The sequence below is a fragment of the Meleagris gallopavo genome, chromosome 2 (genome assembly GCF_905368555.1).
Source record: "Meleagris gallopavo chromosome 2, MGAL_WU_HG_1.1, whole genome shotgun sequence".
Classification (NCBI taxonomy): Eukaryota; Metazoa; Chordata; class Aves; order Galliformes; family Phasianidae; genus Meleagris; species Meleagris gallopavo.
Genome location: NC_139405.1, coordinates 47,927,323 through 47,946,914, shown reverse-complemented (window position 1 = coordinate 47,946,914; position 19,592 = coordinate 47,927,323). Strand labels below are relative to the sequence as shown.

General features: G+C 35.7%; 1 protein-coding gene across 2 annotated transcripts in view; it reads right to left on the bottom strand.

Annotated features, from left to right (window-relative positions):
- MTHFD1L (methylenetetrahydrofolate dehydrogenase (NADP+ dependent) 1 like) overlaps positions 1 to 19,592 on the bottom strand; it is a 142,887-nt gene that overhangs the window by 82,237 nt on the left and 41,058 nt on the right. For both annotated transcript variants that reach the window (XM_085217035.1, XM_085217034.1), the window contains exons 15-19: positions 18,928 to 19,002; positions 17,442 to 17,544; positions 15,578 to 15,654; positions 12,211 to 12,351; positions 4,304 to 4,372 (exon numbers count right to left, since the gene is read on the bottom strand). In XM_085217035.1, coding sequence (XP_085073161.1) covers positions 4,304 to 4,372; positions 12,211 to 12,351; positions 15,578 to 15,654; positions 17,442 to 17,544; positions 18,928 to 19,002 — 465 coding nt within the window. The remainder of the gene's footprint in view (positions 1 to 4,303; positions 4,373 to 12,210; positions 12,352 to 15,577; positions 15,655 to 17,441; positions 17,545 to 18,927; positions 19,003 to 19,592) is intronic.

Here is a 19,592-nt window from a genome sequence, read left to right as displayed (position 1 = left end):
TATATACTGCAAAATCTATAGGGTTTTATGCATTTACACAAAAATTTAACTTGAACTAGGTACACCTTCAATATCTTATAACATTTGGGCATTAATCTAACAGGAAGTACAGTGCAAAATACAAAATTATCTCTAATTCAAAGGGCTTGGAACTTACTTAAATAAAATGCTACCCTGCTCTACCAACCTAAGCCTATCCTTCCTCAGATTTTACTTCTACCTTAATACAGTATTTACTCTCACATCATTCAACTAAATAACATTGCAGTTTTCCATTTCTAGATAGAAATCCACAGGATTTATTCTCGTGTTTTATCACTCAAGAAGTAACATTAAACATAAGGAATTCTTAATTTCTTGTGGCAAGCAATTGCAGTGCCATTCTCATTGCAACCTAGCACATACATCCAGCAGAGGTGGCACGTGGAAGCAGAAGTACAAGTGATGAAAGGGCAGCCCAACTCATTCCTCAGCAGCTATGCACAGAGGGGCCAGAAGGGTCACAACATCTCCAGCACAATTGTTCTTCTACGATTTCAACCGCACAACATGGGTGGGAAGAGATTTGGATTGTGGGATCTAACATCCAGAATACCAGTATCAAAGAGACCCCTTGCCACATAGTTGAAATCAAAACACACTTCTAAACTACTGATGTGGAAATAAGTTGTTTTACATGGTAATCTTGGAAGGAGAATAATCTAGGTACTTAAGAGGGTGAACTCCAGCAGAGCCCCAGGATCCTCCAGCACAGCCTGGAATACAGACAACAGCATCTTCCCCAGCCAACTTCAGTCACTCTTTATCAGTCTAGCCACCTCACTTATTTTCTTTACATTCTTAATATGTCGGAAACAAAGAATGGCACAAGGGTGCATTCTGCTGACTGTTCTCAGAACACGAAATTTTATTATCCAAGTTTTAGTACAAGAAAATAAACTCTAATTGTCAATAAATATCTAAAGTTATCTGGCAGCTAGAAGGATGTTTATAAAATTTTCTACCATCTTTACTGTGAGTGGCAAGTTGAACATAACATGAGGAGACCATCGCAGAGCAGCCAGACTGCATCTACAAAGAGTTGTCTCATACAGCAGCTGCTCTGTTACGCATGATATAAATAAAGGCTAAACATTATGGGATCGGCTCACAAAGGAACAAATCTGTCATGACAAATGTGGATAAACACTACAAAATCATTATGTGCAATTCAAACAAAGTAATCTCAGTTCTTCAATACTAGATACAAGTTCTGCTGAAGCCAACATTTATTGTAGGTGGAGTCTACAACACTGAGCTAGCATTTTCCTTATTTTCCATTCGGAAATTTTCCTGTTATTCTTGCTTATAAAACACAGCCAACCCCTAACTCCTTGAGGTGGCATTTCTGCTGACAGAATAAAAGGGTCATGACAGAAGTCAACTGAGCAAGAAACATCTTCAAATAGAGCAAATTAAAATACACTTATCAATTAATGTATAAAAACAAATAAACACACACACAACATTCACACCAGTTCCACACAGGACTCCTATTCAGTCATTTTTGAGTTTTCTTCTATACCTCCTCTCCAGTGTACACAAAAGTTTTTTCAAAGCTACTGCACACCTGCTGAGTAGGTCACTCTTCTCCCTCTTTCAGAGGTTCTTCATAGCAATTCCTCACACCACCACAGCTCAACAGCATATCAATACAAAGGCTCTTAATCAGATTATAGCTTTCTCAATAATGGCTACTTGCAGCCACAGCCACTAATACTTACAGTATACCAAATTAACTGTCAATATCAGCTAGAAGTTATCCAGAAGCCTTCCTGCTGCCCCTCCTCAGGCAGCTTTTTTGCTTTTTTGCTATTCCCCAACATCAAAGTGGATCTGCCTTGCTGAAGTTTCATCCCTAACTTGCAGAACAAGCTCATGGCGTACTCTGAGCTATGTTTGTGTTCTGTGTAATTACATTATTTTGTTTTTTTTCAGCATTTCTGTGCTGCAGACACTGAACGTCCTTATCACTGTTTCACAGGATTTCTGATGTTACTGCTGTCACCTCATAGTGTTGGTGGTGGTAAAGGTAAAGTTTACACTTACATTGAGAAATTGTTTTCCCTGAAGGAAGCAGGATTATGTTTCCCCATTACTTGCAATTGTTACATCTTTGGAAACTTGAAATTCCTCTTCTTTTGGATGCTGCTTATTAGGATTATTTCAACTGTAGTTTGGGCTTCACATCTCCTCATTTTGATTTGTGAAAAAAGACGACTTGTAATTCACACATATCAGAAAGACATTGTTCTTTACAGCAAAAGGGATATTATTACATCCATCACCTCAGAGTACGTTAGGGTTGGCCTGTTTTAAAACCTATCATTCTGGAAGACTCTAAACAGATGTATCCCTTTTCTTTTTTGGAAAAATTAGAGTTACCAAATTAGATACTTGAGCTGTTAACAAAAAATAATAATGAGAGCTGTTCAGTCACAAAATGGAACATGAAACAAGCTTAAAGCTCAAGAAAAGCAACAATGCATGAGCAGTAAGAATAGACCATTGTACCTCTACACACAAGCAACACCGCAGTCCAAGAGGCATGCACCACCTAAAGTACAGCATTATCTTCGAAAAGATTTAGACAAGCTGGAGATTTTCGTTCTCAGATAGATGACTAATATTAGTCTGCAAGCTAGCAGTATTAAAAGGGTGAAAAAAAGTCCTCAAATGGAAGGAGCGTGAAGCAGTCTTCTGAGCTGGTGGTAGTTTTAAAAATAACTGCGTAAGAATAATTTTGGGGGAAAATATCCTTGGATACTGCAGTCAGGGGCCTCCTGACAAGAAATAGTGCTTGATGAAAGCTGGCAAATGTTTCAGCCATATCATAAGTCAAACTAGGAAAGGGTACCATATAAATGGCAGAAATTTTTAATTGCATTGAAATGTGAGTATAAAGAAATACAGTGAAAAAAAAAACCAAAACACACAAGTGCCAGGACAAAATGCCTATCAATTTAAATAAACTCTTCTTACAATCATAATTGTCTTTTAGAACGCTATAAAAAAACAGTATTTTCTAACAGGTATGTGAAGTGCAATTAGAGAAGCTAATGTGTCAGTGATGCTTAATACACAATATGTTATCTTGGTGGTGATTTAATACACATTTCTGGCCATTACACTTTGAATTCTATTTGACCTCCAGTTCGTTTTGGTGAATTTTTTGTGTTAACTTCTGACACGTGTATATGCTTCATGCAGACACATGAAAGAACAGATGTTTTTTGCAGAAGAAACAAATTAGGATGCCTATAGCAAAGCAACACATACTATGATCTGAATTCTAATACTCCCTGAGAATAGCAAGTTGTCACTATCCAAACACAAAAGCAAAAATGCAGTTATGACTGTGATATGCTGTAAAAAGAGACATATCATCTAGGGACTGCGCTGATATTTTCCACACACTACAACTTATCACTATACAAAGAATGGTGTGAGATATTCCAGCTACGCAATTTTGATAGTCAAAATTTCAATAAAGTACATAAACTTTTCTCCAATTGCATTTGTTTCCAAATCTTCTCTATTACTTCCCCATAGTTCTCTCTTCCTGACCCCACAAATGTCATTCACTGTTCAGCATACTACTGAAAAAGCCAATACTAGTCTACCAGTCACTAAGTCAAGCAGCACTAATTCTGCCTTCTTTGAGCTGCTGAAAGAAAGCTCACTAGGATAAGCATAAATCATTCCTTTTACAGAGCAAAGGCTTTATTTAATCCCTGAAGGTGCTATGGTTGGAAAGAGTGGTTGTTAGCCCTCTTTTGAAAACCTCTAAACAGACAGAAGGACTCTTCTATATTTCTAAATGGTGCAAAATATAACTCTGAATAGAATGGCCTAATGATAGGATGTGGGGACTATCATGGGAACATACATGTAAAGCAAACATACAAAAAGGAAACTTTTATACAAGAGGAAGACAGGAAACAGATGGAAGTCTATGACTCAGAAATTCAACTTGCTTTCCAGTGTGCTTAGAAGCACTTCAGCAATTTACTGCAGCTTGTTTGCAATTCTAAGCAAAATTATGACTAAAGCCAGTCTCAAACAAAGGAATTTTTTTTAAAAAAGGACTCAAAAGGTATAAATGCAACTAGAGTTATCAGTTAACAAACATTTGCTAAAATGCCATTATAGAGCTGACCCTCGCTTGACCTTGAAAGTTAAGTGCGGTCACTGGAGGGAAGTGCTGCAAGGACAATGTGGAATTTGAAAGCTGGAGAAGGGTGACACTGCAAGCCATACTCACCTCTAATGTTTGCATTAGTGTTGGCTTAATTGCATCCTTCATCAAAACTGCCAAGGCACCTGTTACTCCCTAAAAAAAAAAAAAAAAAAAAAAAAAAAAGGGGGGGTTCACATTTTAAGGAAATCAGTTTTAAAGTGCAATGTTTCTGAGCTACACTTGAGAGTATAGTAAAAACAGGAAAACAACAACTTACCGTCCAAAGGAGAAAGTGTGCTCACAAATTATAATGGCTAAGTAGTATTAGTGTTTCCTAACATGTATATCTAGAAGTTACCTCAAGATTTCTAGCATATTGCATTACAGTGCCAGAAATTGTAGTGATTGTACTCCGGGTACAATCTGGGTAAAAGACAGAAAGTTATTATTCTTCAGAAACAGAATATTAAGTGATCAGCATGAAGATGTTCACAGGAAAAAAAAGATGAAGTGGAAGCAAAGACCTCTGAGATTTGAGAAAGCAAGATGACAATAACTTCATAAAATTGCTCAAAGAAACTACAGATGTATTTCTTTCAAGACAGAATCAGCTGTGTGAATCAATAACTAGCAACAACCAGAAAGGGTAACTTGTAAAACCTGTATGTGTAATAGACACAGGAAGAAAGCAGGCACAGAATAGATAGCAAATGCATCCTGAGATCAAAAATTAGAGGTGCCTCATTGTGATGACAAGAGGACAAAGGAACCTGAAGGAATCACTGTGTTCTAGTTTTAAAAAACATCTTATTCTTCCCTAAAAATTTTGCTGGATATTAAGTATAAATTTCACATTGAATAATTTTAAAAGAGAAAGTCATGACATCCTCATACAGCATTTACACTAAAATTCAATGTCCATTTTATTAAAAAAAAAAAGAGTATACACAGCACTATCAAACTACAAGCAGAGTGCTATATAGAAACCCGAAAACATATATTCCTATTTATTCCTAAATTATTTAGATTCTGATAAGAGAATTTATTTGTTTTTGAAAGAACTCAATAATGGATAGAAAAAACAAAAAGTAGCAGTTTTACGAGGAGTAACTCAAAGGTTTGCCAGAGAACACACAAAAAAATATTTTAATACATTATTATATTGAAAAGAAACATTAAAACCAAATAAAAATAAAAGCTGCCATAAAGTTTTTAAAATGAAGGTTAAAAACCATGAATCTGTTATCTGAGTAGCCTATTAAGAGCCAAACTATAACCTTCAAAGAATAGCAACAAAAATAGTGTCTGTGCTAAAATTACATTGCATTAAAATTCTCAAGATAAATGAGAGATACTAAAGTACACCATCATTACATAAATATAGCATTTTCATATGAATTAAGATTTCCCCTAAGTATCACACCTGAACTCACACTTAACAAGAAAATGAAGGATTATGTTTGACCTCAGATAAAAATGAATTAAAAACAAAACAGTACAACTGATTTCTACTAAAGCATAGCAAGTGTTACTTTAGAGGACAGTTAAGGGAAAGACCTTTTTTCCCCCCATTATAGAAACCCTTACCATCTGCAAACCCCAACAGATTCACAATGATGTACTGAGAAACTGGTAGCAAAACAGTCTTGTCTTCCCTCTTCTGAATTGGAAAAGAGCTGCTAATGTTGTTTCCTTTGATATCATCTAATTTAGTCTCAAAATTTTTTTCTAAAGTGGGCATATTTTTAGGCTACTAAATCTTAAATCTGTTTAATATAACAGCTTCCTTTATAAAAAATGATTTCATTCACTCCTAAAATTTGAAGAACTTAGAAAATAAAATAGTGAATTCCCAGTTCCACCTCTAACAGTTTAAAATGACATGGAACAATTTTCATTAAAACCTAGCTCTTAATCCTTCTAATTTATGAAAACAAGTACATTCTCTCCACTATTTATTACAATCTGGAATTTGAATTCATTCAAAAAAAAAAAAAAATCAGTTTTCAATACATCTCACTAACAGATCTATAAACCTTGTTTTTTCCTGTTTTTTTTTTTTTTTTTTTTTAATCATTTCCAAGCCCACTGATATAGCTTTGCTGAGATCAGTGGCACACTTCTATTCCACCACTACAAAATGAAACAATGCTAATGCCGAGTTGCTAGCAACATAGCCCTGTAACATCTAGGTGAGTTCTTCATGTTCTGTCTCACAGGAAGGAGGAGCACATACATGCACTTGTCAGGAAGTTACCGGCAATAGAAATATCTAAAGAAAAAGTTGTTTGATTTTATTCAGTTTCCTCCTCTATCTCAGTTTTTCCAATGTCATATAGCATAAATTATTCATTTGCCATCCGCCTGTATGCTAAAAGAGAAACAGCTGCTGATACTTTCAGTGCGTGGACACTGAAGTAGTTTACATCTTAACATGTAAAAGGCAATTGTAATTGTAAAAGTGAATCAAATTTCAGAGGAGAAAATGTCAACAGAAAACTTTACATCAGGTCTACCAACTGGTCAATGACAAGGTTAACTACCTGAGTAGCTAGCGATCAACCCTAATGCTTGTCTTAAGAAACCTGCTGGTGGCATGACAAGTGTTAACTCATGCCATCTGTAACACCTGACTATAAGTTTCTGTCATCTGCTTCATGCTTGTCAAGACCACCAAGCTCATTATTCAGGACAAGAATGCAAACTACTCTGACTGGAAAGAAGACTTTGGGGGAGGAGGTGATGATGACAATAAAGATAAAGAAAAAAAATAAAAGGAATGCTTTTCCCCTCCTTCCTCTTCAAGTCAGTAATGATGCACATCTTCTCTCTGATTTCTGATCAGAAAGGAGGCAAAAAAAACAAACAAACAAACAGGGAGGCAAAAAAAAAAAAAACGAACCAAATACTTTCTATGCATTTCCACTCTATCAAAAACTTCATTCATACTAGACGTGCATTTGGACACAGCTCATTGTATCAATGTATTCCTTGCTGAAAACAAAGAAAAGGAGATGAAAAGACTGGAGTTAGTGGACATCATATCTATCTGCCTTTGTAGTTTTAAATACATTTTGTGTAAACAAAAAAATTACCCCACATTTTCAAATCCGTCTGCCATAACTGTCAAAATAATTTTTCATTCCCTCCTATCCTCAGTCCTCCAAGCAGCTAGCAAACAATTGCCACAGCTCACTAGATCTGATTTGCAAAAATATTTGAGGAATCAGGTTCTCTTTTCTAATTCAGAGGAGGTAGGTAAACGCTTCCATAAAGGAATTAGACACTTCAGACACTTACACACCAATTAAGTGTGTAAGGAGCCTAAGGATCATTATCTTCCTACTAACTCACTGTTAAGAGAAAGAAGTTGGACTCATTACTGAATGTAATATAGACACCCACCTCTAGCGGGTTCCCTACTGGAACCGTTATAAGGGATTTGTGAAAATAATACCCTTTCAATGGTGCAGATATGCTCTCCAGGACAACACAAAGATCACAGAGCAAAAAGTAAATTAAAATTACATGACACAGAAAAGGCAAACTTAAAGGAAAATCCACTCTTTCAAAATCACTTCCACAGGAACAGTCTCTGAAGTTTATCAAGAGTGGAAATGAAAGCCAGCAACAGATGATAAGGAAGGCCACTGAAAGTAACTACTGAGAAACGAATAAGGGTTACACAGACTGAAGGGCAAAGAAACACTGCATTTCTTTGTAAGAAAAATAACTAAGTATATATATAACTTCCTTTTGTTTGAAACTATAGTCTCTAACAAAATGATAATATTTTTCTGCAGTATCAGTTCTGTAAAAAACTGAACCTTAAACTGTAAACCAAGAAGGGCTGCAACTACTTGTGTCTAAAGTAAAGTATGTACACACTGTTTCTGTTGAACCAGTGAACGAAACATATTCAGCTGACAGATCATTTATAAAAATAAATATGAAGCTTTTTTTTCTGTCTTGGAATTATTGAAATCTAACAGTATGGTACAGAAAGCAAACTGAGAAGTCTTATTAAAAAAAAAAATAGTGACATTTATTTAATATTTTTCATAGCTGCTGAAATACTAATCTAGGGCATACATACCCATTTAATTTCACATAAAGATATGGCATGTGTCCATCAAAAGTCTTCTATACTGTAAGAGCCAAAAACCAATTCAGCCTTCAAAATACTGTACAATGAACACCACATTTTGGCAAAGACTTCTATACGTTTCATTACAGAGGCCAGATATTTAATCCATTACTCTTGTGGAAGAAGTCTTCTCAACTCATGAAATATTCAATTTATCTTTTTTTTCTATTATCCCTAGCCGGCCGCTGCATCTGTTTTATATCTACCAATGTGTATTTTAGGTTTTACCATTGTATTATTATAAATATATTGAATATAACGTCAAAATTAAGAGCAATTGTGTTTTTGTGAAGTATACTGCATGTACTTCTGGAAACAAATCACAGAGAACGGTTTAGTGGTTTCGGTTCAAATAGATTTCAGTGAACTAAGGACTACTGTCAAGCATTTAAACTTAAATAAATTCAACCTTGTCACATATATAAAAAGACAAACTCCAGAATTTATTTATTTTTTTAGTTGTAGGTAGGATTGACCAGCACCCAGTAGTCATGTTGTGTGAGTACTTCTCATGATAAAGCTGTTGCTAAAATTTGTTATAAGCAACCACCGTTCTTTGGGCTCCATACCAAACCAGCTATAGTAGATTCAAGCTTTTAATCTTGATCTTGTCTTACGAAAACATAAGCCAAAATGATTGAACTTATCTTGGAATGAGAGTACTGGAAAAGCAAGTTATCATTCAGCTGTCTTGAGTTCTTCCCTTTATGACTTGTAAAGGTTTGGGTTGTTTGTTTTTTTTTGTTTCTTTGTTTTTTGTTTGGCCTCTTCTCTGCCTCTGATTCAGAAGAAGAATGAAAATTCAGGAAGAGAATTCACTTCGAACCTCTTATCACATCCTAAAATTTACTAAAGATATTAAACTTCAAAAAACCAAAGCTACAGTTCACAGATATTCATTTGTGAATGCTCAGTTCTGCCTCATCCTGTTGATAAAGCTTTGGCTGCAATACACAGTGTGCTTACAGCCTAGAATGTAGCACCAATATCTACGCTTTGCATCAGGCTTTCAGTCTGGACATCCATATCACAAGCAAAGATGTCTTCCCCTTGATCCTAAAAGAATGAGGAGACAGAACCTAAGCAGTCCAAAGCAACAGGAGTCAAAAACTGAGCTTGCAGAAGTACAGTTACATAAGGCAGCAAAAGCAGCAGAAGTAGCGTGAGCATTGAGATTAAAGTCTAGAAATAGAATGCTTAGTTGCAAGCTACTCAAACAGACTGATCAGCACTAGGAATAAAGCTGAAAAATAGTTGAAGCACCACTCTACAGAACTAAAACTTATCTTTCTGCATGTGTATGACTTATGGCATCGTATGGTCTTCGATCATACGTCTCCTGCTATTGTTTCCAGAGGATTCAACTTTCTGCAGTACATTTTCACAGTTATTCATAAGCATGCTCCCCCTTACACAAAGTAACTAGTATTGAATTTGATAATTTGTCCTTTTAGGACATTTCTTAAAACCTAGTATCATGACATCTTACTTCTTCACCAACATTAATAACTGTAAAGAAGTGAACATGCAAAGATTAAACTCAAAAGTATTCACTAACTTGGGGTGCCCACTCTATGACAACATAAAAATAATTTCTTCTGATCCTGTTCAAAGTCAGTTTTTCACCCTTCCCATAAATTTGAATTGTTTAGATCCCAGGTATTGCACCATGTAGAGGAACACAGAACTCCTCCTGTACCACAAGATTCAGAGAGACAGCATCATACACAAACTGTGAAAAACAAAATAATAAAATTCAATTCTCTGAAAAGGCACTTTTCTGCCTTAACCATGAAACCACACTCCTACTCTTCCTATAGTTTTTATCCTCACCTCTACCACATTCTGCAAGGATGTAGGAGTTTCTCCACAATTACAATCTGCACTCAAATCATCCCTGTACGTAATACGAAGAGAACTTGAAGAATGCATCAACATAGCTGCAGATGGTACTAATACATATTCTTGACACTGTGGTGCTTTTTTTTTTGTTTGTTTTTGTTTTCTTTGTGTGTGTGTGTGTGTGTGTGTGTGTGTGTGTGTGTGTGTGTATGTGTGTGTAGTTCTTCCTTAGTATAACATAGAACAATATAGAACAGTGCTTTAAAGAGGTACTGGAAACACATTTTCAGCACAAGTAACACTATCAAACAACTGAAGCACTAAGCATAGTAAGTTTGTTTAGAAAACGCCAGAGAAAACCAAATTAGTAAGACACTTTATTGAGCATAAATTTCATTTTATGGACCTAATGGAAATATTTTCAAGTTATTTCTGCATTGTTCATAATCTCAGACCTAACATACTTTCACTGAATTATAGATGAAAAAAAACTACACAAGAGCAACTGTTCTCTTACATTAAGCTGACTAGCGTTAAGCGAATTAAAATAGGTTAAATATTTTGCACTATTAATTCATTAAAGTACCTTCACAGAACACTAGCATCAATAATTCATTAAAGACTTTGCATATCCATTATAAGGTAACTTGTTTCCTCACCCTCTGCCAGTTGAGTCCAAGTTATGCAATTGTAAAGGAAAAACAAAGAAAAAAACTGCCATCAAGAACATTAAATATAGTTCTTCATAAAAGATATTCCAAAAATTTATGACAGAGGAAAAGATGCCTTAAAATGGAAGTTTGCTGCATAAGTGGGAATAGTTTTTGCCTTTGATTTTAAGGATGACCATACTTAAAAATTTCCATACTCCTATCGTAGTTTCAATCTCAAGCCTATGAAAGCTAGATAGTATGATTTCATTTATTTATTAAAATTGAAACTATTGTGGTTGTGAAGATATTCCTGGCTTGTGGATTTTCTGTCTTTGTTGACAAGGTGCCTTTTGCTCATTCTCCTGAAGGGGGCCTACAGGAAAGTACAGGGAAGGACTTTTTATAAAGACATGTAGCTACAGGACAAGGGGAACAGGCTTCAAACTAGGAGGTTTCTGAATTATTCAGACAAGATATTAGGAAGTGGTGAGACACTGGAACAAGTTGCCCAAAGAGGCTGTGGATACCCCCTCCCTGGAAGCATTCAAGGCCTGGCTGGATGCGGCTTTGAGCAATAACCTGTTTTAGAGGGAGGTGTCCCTGCTATAGCAGGGGGTTGGAACTAGATGTTCTTAAAGGTCCCCTTCCAACCCAAACCATTCTATGATTCTAAAATGCAGTAAGTTTGTGCAGTAGACCATTACAGTGAACTTAATCCTTGCATAAATTTGGATTGCAAGGTGTAACTTTAGACTTCACAAGAACCAGTCATAAAGAACCAGGTGCGCGCTTGCAACCACTGTCTACTGACTTACAGTCTGGCTATAAGGGCTGGGATTTGACATAAAGGAAGAACATATTAAACTTTTTCATAAGTGCGAGTAGAAAATTAGTGATGACTTAATGATATGAAGAGATAACACTGTCGTAAGCATTATTAATAATTAAGAATAGTCTGTTTTCATTCTGATCTAGTGTCATAAACTTTCATATGTTAACTATCACTGTAACACCCGTGCACTCTTTGCAAACACAGTAGCAAAGATTACCAGCTCTCTCTCTGACTCACTCAGTACACCAAAACTGCTTGCCTTAAAAAACTGCAGAAGCCTATCCAAGTAGGTTGTGGAGAACAGACACTTATGAACCAGATGTTACCTGAAAACTTGGAGGAATAAGTTCTACATCTTGTTCTCATTGCAAGCAAGTTTTGGCCCAGATGATCTTTCTTCAGTTTCTGAATGCGCTGTTCAAAGCATAAAGCTTGGCATGCAACTGCCTTTCTAATGTTTCAAGAAGCAAAACAAACAAATCACAGTTTATTCACAGGTACACAGCACTGAACATACCAAATCCTCTGCTGTTACTGGTTCTCCCTTCTTGTCATTAGCCACCACGATTTTCCCCAGTCTCTCCTTCATATCTTCCAGACTGGTGGTAAGTGCAAGGATGGCCATAATTTCACTTGCAACAGCAATATCAAACTGAGCCTGTAAAACAGAAATAAGAATCACGACTCAAATCAAAGCCAGGTCAAATACAGGAAATCATATACAGGAAAAGACTTAGGAAAAACAGAGTTAAGTTTGGAATTCAAACAAGTTCTAAATTGTAACCCACAGGTTTTGAGATTACTCAAGCTAGAGTAATTGCAAAACAACTTATTGCTTATATTACTTCATTAATGCTCTCTGTTACACTTCATTTAGTTGGGGACCAGTACCATTGAGTGCTTAGCCCATTGGCTCACACTGTCCCTAGCAGAAACTCCCTGAAGGACCAAAAATTTCTTCTGCAAAACAAACAAATAAATAATAAAAATCACCAGATGTGTTTTTAGCTTTACTAGTATGAGCACAACATTTGTTTTTTAGGGTATTTTTTTTTCCCTATCCCATAATGCTCTCCATATTTTTTTCTTTAATTCTGGTTTCAAAAACATTTTTGTTACATCTGATCACTCTTTTTCTACATAAATTCAAAATTTACAAGACTGCCAAGTCTTGTGCTCGATCCATGATGATATAAAACATATCCCTCGGTTCTTTAAAAAATGAATAAATATATATTAGGGAAGTAGAAGAACAACAACAAAATGAAACAAAATAAGGGCTATATACTGCAACAATCCTACTACTCCTCTAAAAATACAACAAGTAGTGCAGTACCTCATCAGTACTTTTATTTTAGAACTTGTAGAACACATTAGCAGTATTTGTAACGGTTTACTACTAGTAAAGCCAAGGCCAAATGCTGCCAGAATGTAAACAAAAAAGAAAAGCATATTCTTACAGCACAATACATTAATGAAATGGGGGTAAAAATGAGAACAACTTCTCCATATTTGCCTGTCTTTAGTTTCTGTCATGATGATTACAGCCCAGAGCAATCTTATTGAAGCTGATCTATATGTACTTGCATGCTTAGTCAAAACTTGTGAGGACAGAGGACTATTTCCTGGACTTGGCAAAACCAGGGAGATGCACGCAATATGGAAAATAAGAATTCATGCTGTACGTGGGATTTTCAGCACAGCAATTCCAATGAAATACTAAAGTTGCAATATCAATGTTCTGTATCCCTTAGTAACAGTTCTATATGGAAAAAAAAACAACTGCATGCACAATTAACAGCGTTGAGATGGCCTGGAAGTTACTATCTTTTCTGAAGTTAAAAAGAGAACCCCTGTAAGCTATTGCACAAATGTAAGACAGGAAATACACCTCAGAAATCTATGCTTAATCCATACAGTAGAATATAATCTAACTTTGTCAGGATGCATATCAGGAGGCAAAAATTAAATTTTAATCAATGATGTTGCTTTATAAACCTGTAAGGCCAGAAAAAGAGTCCCAGGTAGATGCTCAAAGAGTGACAATATTTAATTGAAAAAACAAGCACAAAAGATTTTACTATCAGATGCTATTTTAACTCTTAATAACCTCTACACACCTACGAAGTGCTGACAGAAGCCTTCGCTGTAAAGCCAGTTTTCTATTGATGAAAGGATCCACCCACATGGATTCAATTGCAGGATCAAGGCCATCAGTCATGTAATACTCCTTAGAAATCACAGCACCCCTCTTCATTAAAATGCATACTTTTGTGCCCGCTGTGCTCTGCCATCTTACACAGGTGTCATTGATTTTAAGAGTGCTAGAACATCACTCCGAATGTTTATAAAATGCATCTGTTAACTATGAAGTCCTGTTTTATCTGGATCTCTGGTTACTCCCTGAAATGAATTTTCATAACTGTTCTCTATTTCTCAAGTCAGTAACACCATGTTAAAATATAAATGGATATGCATCAATCCAAAGCATCAAAATTGAATGCATCAAAGTCATTTTAGCCAAAACAGTACAGAAGCAACATTTGACAGACTATGTCTGTCTGTACTCTACTGTAAAACAATTCACATTTAATTGAGCAACATAATTGTGGAAGTAAAATGCTGCACGCTAAGGATGGCAGACTGAAAGAAATCTAAACACGTGAAACCATCTCAAGTGTTGAAGAAACATGTACCAAAGTATTGCCCCAGCCCATTAGCAGAGACAAGTCTCAGCTAATATTGAGTTTTCTGTAAGTGATAGACAGAAAAGTTTCTACCCTATGTGCTCAAAACCAAAAAAAAAAAAGCATTTCCCTTCAATTTCTCTCTCTGGGCTGACTATCTTAAAGGCTGAACTGAACAAAAACATTAGCACTATTTTTTGTTCTCTTTATTTAGGTACAAAGCTCAGTGAAGGTCTGAAATTACAAAGAAGAAGGTGAGATTTCCAAAGAAAAGAAAAACTTCATCCACGCCACAATAACTACTTACTTCATTTTACAGCAGACAGAGCTTCATGAATTTCATTATCCAGACTGTTAGATTACAACAATCATCATCAATTTCGCAGCAGCTTCACATCACTGCAATGACTGTTCCACCTGGCAGAGCTATTCCACATTGCATTGCTTCACAGCTGGATTTGCCCAAACCACACCATGAATACTAGTTCAGATAGTGTCAGTAAAATCTAGCTTTCAAGTTATCACTAAGACTTCAAAAACCTTCCAGAAGCTCTCATATGGTAACACAGGTTGGCTTTTTACACTACTGAAAAGTACACCCATTACCATTTTCAGAATGACACCTTCAAGACAACATATTAAAATTAAGCACATGCTCGAAGTTCTTACATTTTTACATTCCAAAGCTGAGATGCACGACAGGAAAATGAAAACTTCAATAAAAAGTTAATGGTCATTTTCAGACCTCACGATTTGGACCAATAACACATGACCAATAGCCCCCTCTTCTCCAAGGTTTTCTTAAACAGCAAATTGAAATGTAATTTAAATTACATACATGCTTTGAGGGATTTAAAAATAAAAATAAAATAAAAGAGAAGAATGGTACAGATTAACCTTATAAAGGCAAAGGTAAATGTACCTTCTATATTCATAAGAAGACAAGGTTGATCTGCTATGAAATTTTTTTCAAGTTCTTTCAACACTTTGTACAACACACACCGATTCGTGTTCCTGAAACTTCAGTTACTCATTAACACAATCAGATGCACTGCAAGAATGCTATACAGTATCAACTTGATAGATGTTAGCACTGCAATTCAAAGAAACACGTTGAAATAATTCCAGGATAACAAACATTTCAGCCTCTGAAGCAAAGCCTGTCCAGAATGTGATATATTAACTATTTTTACATACCTGACGGACAAATCCTTTTTCTGTATTTGCCTGGCCAATTGTTATCTTGCGTAAGAATCTGTCATTTGTATCCACAACTGAAATAAGGGAATAGCAAAACATATTAACAAGGACTTGGGGATCTGCATTATTTCCAGGCATACCTGTTATTATGCATGTGAGATTTAGCTGCTTGAAAAGCACTGCTTAACATGCTCCCGCATGTCAGCATTGGTTTCTTGGCTTCTACTTGATACCGTTAGATAACAGGTTGAAATAACTAAAATACAATTTCTCTGAACAAGATTTTCAGCTAACAGATACTCAACATTCTACTGCACTTAATGCTTTACTTATGTAGGAAAAATCACCCTTTGTAGCTACAATGCACCTCAGACCTACCTCAAATCATTTGCTTCTTTGTTGACTAGTAACGAATTGATTTTTAAGACCACTTAACACTGTTCTGTTTCTCTTTTAAAGGATGATTGTGTTGTCACATTGATTCCTCCACACAAGTTACTTTCTTGCACATCACAATAACTTCACATTCAGCTGCACAGTTTTCAAAAGGAAGGTTTTTTTCAATTGCTAGGACCAACCATCTGCTGTTGAGCACAACTTCAATTTTAGACAACTGTCTTTCTAAACTGGAAACACTTTGTATTGCAAGGGCATGTCCAAATTGTCTTGTGGAACTGCTAACTTCACCAACAATCGCAGCAATCCACGTTCTGTACTGACAACACGAAACTTCAGATGCGCTGAACCAAAAAGGAATGGGAATCATAAAAAAGCACTTATCTGCCGAGAATTTATCAGGATGTTTCTTAGGAAGAAACACCAGGAGAATGTTTCTGCTAGAAAAAGAGACTGAACTCCAAGATCCGTCATTCCCAAAAGGGGCAATCCTTACAGAATACAAAATTCCCGAAGAATATAAAAACAAATGCCCTCTTACTTATAGGTTCTTTAGCTCTACTAATGTTTCGGTCTGCAACAGCCCTAAAATAAAGAGTGGAAGCTACTCTCGAGCAGCTCAATCTGTAGCTTGCATGAAGTCATTTTGCTGATAGACGTAGATCAAAACCGTGTTCATTTCAAGGCTGAGAATCAAGGGTATCCAGAGAGGCTGTCTGTATAGAAGATCAGAGACATTGTCTCCTCCCTCTTTTCCTGCTGTTTTTGGAGAGTAACAAATCTGTTTGTCCAGTAAAGGACAACGTAATTACTGAAGAGGGACTTCAACTCCCATTCCTACACAAGTCCCAGTTCAGTGTTGTGAGTGGGCTGGGAGAAAAGCAAGATTTCAGCCAGTTCCTCTAATTAGGCATTTCTCATGGAGCTTTTGTAATCACCATATGTATTTTCCTCCCACTATATGGGAGGTACTTAGGTCCCTAATTTCCTCAGGAATTCCATTCAAGGGGTGATACAACACGGATTTGGTTAATTCCTTTTTGTTTCTATTTATATATGTTCTAAAATACTATAGTACCAATAGAAATAGAAATGGCAGAATAGAACATATAAAAAACATATAAACAAACCAGTCCAAAACCATTACAGACACAGTTAATAAAAGAAAGATAAGATTTATGAAATGCACAGAAAATACAGTTTTAACATGTTTTAGGATATGAGGGAGACAAGGGACATATTTAAACGGTCACAATCTATTCTGCAGAATATTAGTGAAGTTTCTTTAGAAGAGATATTTAACCAAGTTAAAGAGCAATATACTGCTTCCAGATGTGTTATGTACCTCAATTTCTCTCTTGCAAATGAGTTGTTCTTAGATTCACAGAGCAGATAGCTCTGATTCAGGTAGAATGAAGCAAATGGTACAATAGCCAAGCTGAAATGCAGCTTCCTGATTACATACCTCGTTGCCATGTTATGGTAGAAGGGTCAATATCAAGGCGCACAAATCTACTGATCTCCTCTTCTGTTAAAGTCTCAGGATCAGTCTTATTTATTCCCAGTCTCTACAGAAGTTAAAGAAAAGCAATAAAATGTCTGTTTTGCTTCAAATGGTACAGCTGCTTTGGCTTACTGCAATGCACTTGTGAAAGAAGCAAGTCAGACTCAACCCCACCTTTTAAAAAAAAGCACATAAGAAGGCATCTAAGTAAAACAGGGACACAGGTGATGAAGAAATGCAATTATAAAGCAGAAATACCCATAGACAAGTAAATGAGAGATCTCTTTCTGATACAGAAGAAACTCTCAATATAAACCAAAGAGAAAATTTAACCATATCAGTCACTAATAAAAAGGTGATTAACTGCTTGCTCTAGGTTGTGAAAATCTTTGACAGACTCATCCATGTATATTTTGCATGAATCATCTTTGAATGAAATAAAAAATTCTGCTTGGATAGCCCATAAATGTGATGTATAATGAATTAGCCAATATATATTGGCTGTTATAGATTCAGGATTTCAATGCCCACCAAACGTTTTTTTAGGTGAATCTACATAAAGATGCATGAATTGAAAAATTCTGTTTAAGAACTGCGGTCTTCAAAAAATTTTCTCTGGCAGTAGAAAGCATTCCTCAGCAAATTAACCAGGCAGCACACAAGTATTTTTAAACAACAGAAGCTGGTATTACCTTTATCCTCCTTTTCACCCCCCTAATTCCAAGTGCAGCTCTGCATGCACTTGGCAGCTATCCATTGCCATCCAGTGGCTCTGAAACAATAGTGAGCAGGACTCAAAAGCCAACAACAATCATGGAAATGGACACAGAAGACTGAAGTTGTTCTTGAGGTTTGTGTTAAGGGGTTCACATTCTCTTTCCTTAACACTAGTTGTGATTGTATTGTTGGGTACTTATTTATCTGAATGACAATTTGAAAACTGGATATAGCATTCATACATGAATTGCGTATGAAATTCTTATGGAAGCACAACAGGATGCTGAAACACTATGCACACAAATTCTGTCCCTCAGAAAGAACACTGTCAAATAGTCGTCTATAAAATCCCATCAGTACATGCTAAAATAAACTTTCAAAATCAGAAAATATCACAATATCAGAGAATCTGAGCTTTCAAATGTGACTTCTCCATAATAGGTAAAGTATTTTAAAACTCTAATATATCATAGGGAAAGACACTACACTTGAAAAACATTATTGGTTTATTTCAGGAGAAAACAGAAAAAATGCTAGTTATGACAATAATATTAGACCCAGACCCTATTACTTTAAAGGGAATGCTTTTAGAAAGAGCCTGGACTTAATAAACTCATGAGAGTTTCATACAAACTTGGCCCCTCATGTCAAATAATTTCCAAAAAATTGCACAACAGAATCCTTCATAAAGACATACCATAATTGAAGAGAGACAACATTAACAACTTACTCTCAGACGGGCAAGCTGAATAGAAGAAAATCCTCTCACACCTTTAACTACTGGAACCAGCCTATTATATAAAGCCTAGAAAAAAAATACAAATACATTTTAAGTTTTTAAAATAAGAAGCTCTTCTTTTCCTTTTATTTAGATTAGTTTCAGTATGAATTTCTCAATGACACAAGCTGTGGACTTCTGATTTAAAAGAGTTCTGTGAAGGCAATAGGCTTTTAAACAGTGTCTATGATCTAATACCTAAATTCAATTATTAAAATTACTGTGTTCCTACGTCTCAGAGAAAAAATATGCATTATTTTTGAAACTGGGAATCATTTAAAATTCCAACAAAGGGCCAAATTACTCAAATTGTAACTGTTACTTGCAGATCAGCCTAAACAATCTTGCTCGTTTGGAAAAAAAAAGAAGAGGCAATTTCTTCATTTTCTCCCTTTAAATACTCAAGTTAGCTTTTGGTTTAACACCACAAAAAGACTTACTAGAGATAAGAGGATCTGGTTTATTTTTACCACATCTTCTTTGAGTACACCACAAATAACTTTGTATCAGAAGGATAATTTTTAACTTTAAAAGACTGTACAAACTATTTAAAAATATATGTAGAGAGAGAAAATATCTTTCATTAGACTCTTTAGCACAGTCTGAAACAGCCGACA